The 4,371-nt window shown below is 58.2% G+C and overlaps 1 protein-coding gene across 1 annotated transcript; it reads left to right on the plus strand.

Moving 5' to 3' along the window:
* Window positions 1–589: 589 nt before the first annotated feature.
* On the plus strand, window positions 590–3,513 carry CCDC8 (coiled-coil domain containing 8). The gene has a single exon (XM_003940268.4). It carries the CDS (start codon window positions 1,400–1,402, stop codon window positions 2,918–2,920), a length of 1,521 nt encoding a protein of 506 aa, XP_003940317.1. The 5' UTR covers window positions 590–1,399; the 3' UTR covers window positions 2,921–3,513.
* The last annotated feature ends 858 nt before the right edge of the window (window positions 3,514–4,371 follow it).

The following is a 4,371-nucleotide window of genomic DNA, read 5'->3' on the forward strand; positions in this document are numbered from 1 at the left end:
GGCTAATTTTTGTATTTGTGTGTGTGTGTGTATGTGTGTGTACAGAGGAGGGTTTCACCACGTTGGCCAGGCCTCAAGTGTTTGTTCCACCCGCCTTGGCCTCCCAAAGTGCTGAGATTACAGGTGTGAGCCACCACGCCGGGCCATGAACATTTAGGTTATTCATCCACTCAGAAAGATGCATTGAGCCCCGACCTCGTGCCAAGCGCCACAGTGGGGACTGTTGCAATAAGAACCTGGTACCCATTTCTCTACCCACGCGTGTGGGTGTACGGGTACCGATTGTGGCGTGAATTTAGAATGCTCATCTATAGTGCCAGTGGCTCTCAAAAGGTCGAATCCACTAGCACAGCCACCTCCAGGGCTTGGCTGGGACTTGTCCATTTCGGAGGCCAGGTCTGGGAACCGCTGCCTTTCAGGAAAGGTACTGACTTGGGTCACAGCCACTTCGCCGGGAAGCAGTGGCCCCAGTTAGGCCCGGGGGAGGCCACACCCCTGTGGGGGAGGGGAGGGAGGCCGGCCCGAAGGGAGTGGACAGCCCCCCTGTCAGTCTTCCCGAGTCCGGGAGTGTAAGATGAGACGGGGGAAGGTGGGCCTCATTCTGGGGGCGGGCGAGGAGGAACTTCCTGCCCCTGCGCTCCACGGTGCAAAGCCCTAAGCGCGCGGCCTGGAGGGCTGCGGCGTGTCAAGGTCAGCCTGGAGCTGGGTGGCGGCCTGCCTGGGGGCGGGGTACCCAACTAGGGGGCCGGGCTGAGGCTTCCCAGCCCCTCGGCCATATTGAATAGCCTGGGCTGGACCGTCTTTGTCTGCGAAGTCCTCTCCTAAGTTCCAGCCGTGTCCCCGGTGCCTGGGGCAGGAAGAATCGCTGGCAACTCGCGCGCCCCAACTTGGAGCTGGAACACCACGTTTCCAGCTTGGAGTGGGCCTTGAGCCTAGGGACTAACCTCGCCCCCGCTGACGTAAGCATCCTGGAAATTGATTCCTCCAAGTCCGTGGTGGGGGAGCAGGACTTGGTCAACACTGGACTTGTTGCAGGCGAAGAGATAGGAGGCGTGGGCTCGTCCCTGGCTTGGGGAGGTGACTCTCCGATCAGCGTTGCTGGCACTCCCCGGGCCTCCGGTCCCTCCCTCAAGACTAAGGGCGACAGTAGCTTGTTGGGGCTCATTGCCCCTTCACTCCAGATATCACCCTGGAGATCTTAAAGACTCTCGAGAAAAGCCACGTAGGGGGCTGGTTCCCCTGGGGCTTCCTCCCGTCTCCCGACTGCCTGATTCTTTGGAGCGTCCCCGATGTCTGCAAAGATGTGGATTTGGACGTCCTCGTGGAAGCCCTGAAGCCCGTGGGGACCTTTAAGAAGATCGGGAAGGTGTTTCGCAAGGAGGAGGACTCCACGGTGGGGATGCTGCAGATCGGGGAGGACGTCGACTATTTGCTCATCCCGCGGGAGGTCAGGCTGGCCGGGGGCGTCTGGAGAGTCATCTCCAAGCCCGCCACCAAGGAAGCAGAATTTCGGGAGCGGCTGATCCAGTTCCTGGAAGAAGAGGGCCGCACCCTGGAGGACGTGGCCCGCATCATCGAGAAGAGCACCCCGCACCCGCCCCAGCCCCCCACAAAGCCCAAAGAGCCCCGAATGAGGAGGAGAGTGCAGCAGATGGTGACTCCTCCGCCCCGGCTGGTCGTCGGCACCTACGACAGCAGCAACGCCAGCGACAGTGAGTTGAGCGAGTTCGAGACCTCCAGAGACCAGAGCCGCCAGGGCCCGCGGCGGGGCAAGGCGGTGCGCAGAATGCCGGTCAGCTACCTGGGCAGCAAGTTCCTGGGCAGCGACCTGGAGAGCGAGGATGATGAGGAACTGGTCGAGGCCTTCCTCCGGCGAGGGGAGAAGCAGCCCAGCGCGCCGCCTGCCCGCCGCCGCGTCAACCGGCCAGTGCCGATGTTTGAGGACAACCTGGGGCCTCGGCTGTCCAAGGCGGACAGGTGGCGGGAGTATGTCAGCCAGGTGTCCTGGGGGAAGCTGAAGCGGAGGGTGAAGGGTTGGGCGCCGAGGGCGGGACCCGGGGTGGGCCAGGCCCGGCTGTCCTCCACCGCAGCGGGGAGCGCTGGGGTATCATCCGCGCCAGACGGCAGCAACCCCAGGGATCGCGTGGGAAACGCGGGAGATGTCTGTGCGCCCCAGACCTCCCCCAGGCGATGGAGGCCCAAGGTGAACTGGGCCTCCTTTCGACGCCGCAGGAAGGAGCAGGCAGCATCCACAGGTCAGGGGGCAGACTTGCAGGCTAACCAAGGGGGAGAGGCTGCAGATAATCAGAGGGAAGGGGCCATAGCTGACCAGAGGGAAGAGGCCCCAGCTGACCAGGGGGCAGAGGCTGCAGATAACCAGAGAGAAGAGGCTGCTGATAATCAGAGGGAAGAGGCCCCAGCTGAGCAGGGGCCACAGGGCGAAGATAACCAGAGGGAAGAGGCTGCTGATAATCAGAGGGCAGAGGCCCCAGCTGACCAGGGGTCAGAGGCTGCAGGTAATCAAAGGGAAGAGGCCGTACATGACCAGAGGGAAAGGGCCCCAGCTGTCCAGGGTGCAGATAATCAGAGGGCACAGGCCGTGGCGGACCACAGGGCAGAGGCTGCACGTAATCAGAGGGCAGGTGCCCCAGGCATCCAGGAAGCTGAAGCTGAAGCTGCCCAAGGGGCCACAGGGACAGCTCCAGGAGCCAGGGCCGGGAAACAGGTCAAGACAGTGAGGTTCCAGACCCCTGGACGCTTTTCGTGGTTTCGCAAGCGCCGGAGAGCTTTCTGGCACACTCCCCGGTTGCCAGCCCTGCCCAAGAGAGTCCCTAGGGCAGGTGAGGCCAGGAACCTCAGGGTGCTGAGGGCCGAGGCCAGAGCAGAAGCTGAGCAAGGAGAAGAAGAAGACCAGCTGTGAGGTGAGAGCTAGGGACAGCCCATGGGCCCTCCCTCCAAGTGTGGGGGAAAGAGGTGCTCTTTCTGCCTCTGAACCTGGAAACGGAGGTGGATGTTGCCCACATCTCCAGCTAAGCACCCTCTTTATTCTCTTGTTAAAATTTAGTCTCATGCTTTGATTTTTTATTGCTATTTTTTTAGAGACAGGGTCTCACTCTGTTGCCCAGGCTGGAGTGCAGTGGCATGATCGTAACTCACTGCAGCCTCAAACTTCTGGCCTCAAGTGATCCTCCTGCCTCGGCCTCCCAAAGCGCTGGGATTACAGGTGTGAGCCACCACGTGCACCGCCTCATTTTAAAAAACAGACTGATTCCTTGTAGCAACCCAAAGAATATAAAGAAAGAAATCCATACAATAGGGTGGCATCACCCATAGTTTTAACTTCCTCAAATGCAACTCAAAGTGCTCAGCTTGAAAACGGGAGAGAGGGAGGGCAGGGGAGAAACTGCCTCCATTTTCTGTCTCCCTTGGCCTGCACACTTACTGTTGACTGCGTCCTTAGACTTAAAAAGAAGGCTTGAGCCAACATGCAAATAAAAAACTTTCACGAACTGATTTCTTAGCTTTGGACTTGGCAACTGACGAATGCTCTGGGGGTGACCTGGCCCTTGCTGTCAGTTTCACTCCCATCCTTGATGGTGGAGACACCTGTGTTTATGTTGTCACTTCACCTGTCACCCTCGTGCGCCTGGGCTCTGCTGGTTTGGAGGGGACGGGGCCGTGGGTTTGCACACCTCGCCCGATCCTGGTTACCAGGTACGGTAAAAGCATCCAGAAAGTGTATTTGAAAAACAGATTCTTGGGCCCTTGGCACCAGAGATGTGGATTTGTTAGCGCTGTCTGTGTGGCTCTGAATTCTGTTTGGATCAAGCTCCACAAAGATCTGGGCAACTCAGCTACAGGACACATTGAAAAATCATTGCACGGCCGGGCGCGGTGGCTCAAGCCTGTAATCCCAGCACTTTGGGAGGCCGAGGCGGGTGGATCACGAGGTCAAGAGATCGAGACCATTCTGGTCAACATAGTGAAACCCCGTCTCTACTAAAAATACAAAAATTAGCTGGGCATGGTGGCCTGTGCCTGTAATCCCAGCTACTCAGGAGGCTGAGGCAGGAGAATTGCCTGAACCCAGGAGGCGGAGGTTGCGGTGAGCCGAGATCGCGCCATTGCACTCCAGCCTGGGTAACAAGAGCGAAACTCCGTCTCAAAAAAAAAAAAAAAAAAAAAAAAAAAAAAAAAAGAAAAATCATTGCACTAGGAAAAGGCCCAAAAGACGGGGTGTGGTGTATTATGTATTAATTGCTTCTTTTTTTTTCCTTTTTTGAGACAGAGTCTCGTTCTGTCGCCCAGGCTGGAGTACAGTGGCTCGATCTCAGCCCACTGCAACCTCTGCCTCCTGGGTTCAAACAATTC

Source organism: Saimiri boliviensis, chromosome 14 (assembly GCF_048565385.1).
Source record: "Saimiri boliviensis isolate mSaiBol1 chromosome 14, mSaiBol1.pri, whole genome shotgun sequence".
Taxonomy (NCBI): Eukaryota; Metazoa; Chordata; class Mammalia; order Primates; family Cebidae; genus Saimiri; species Saimiri boliviensis.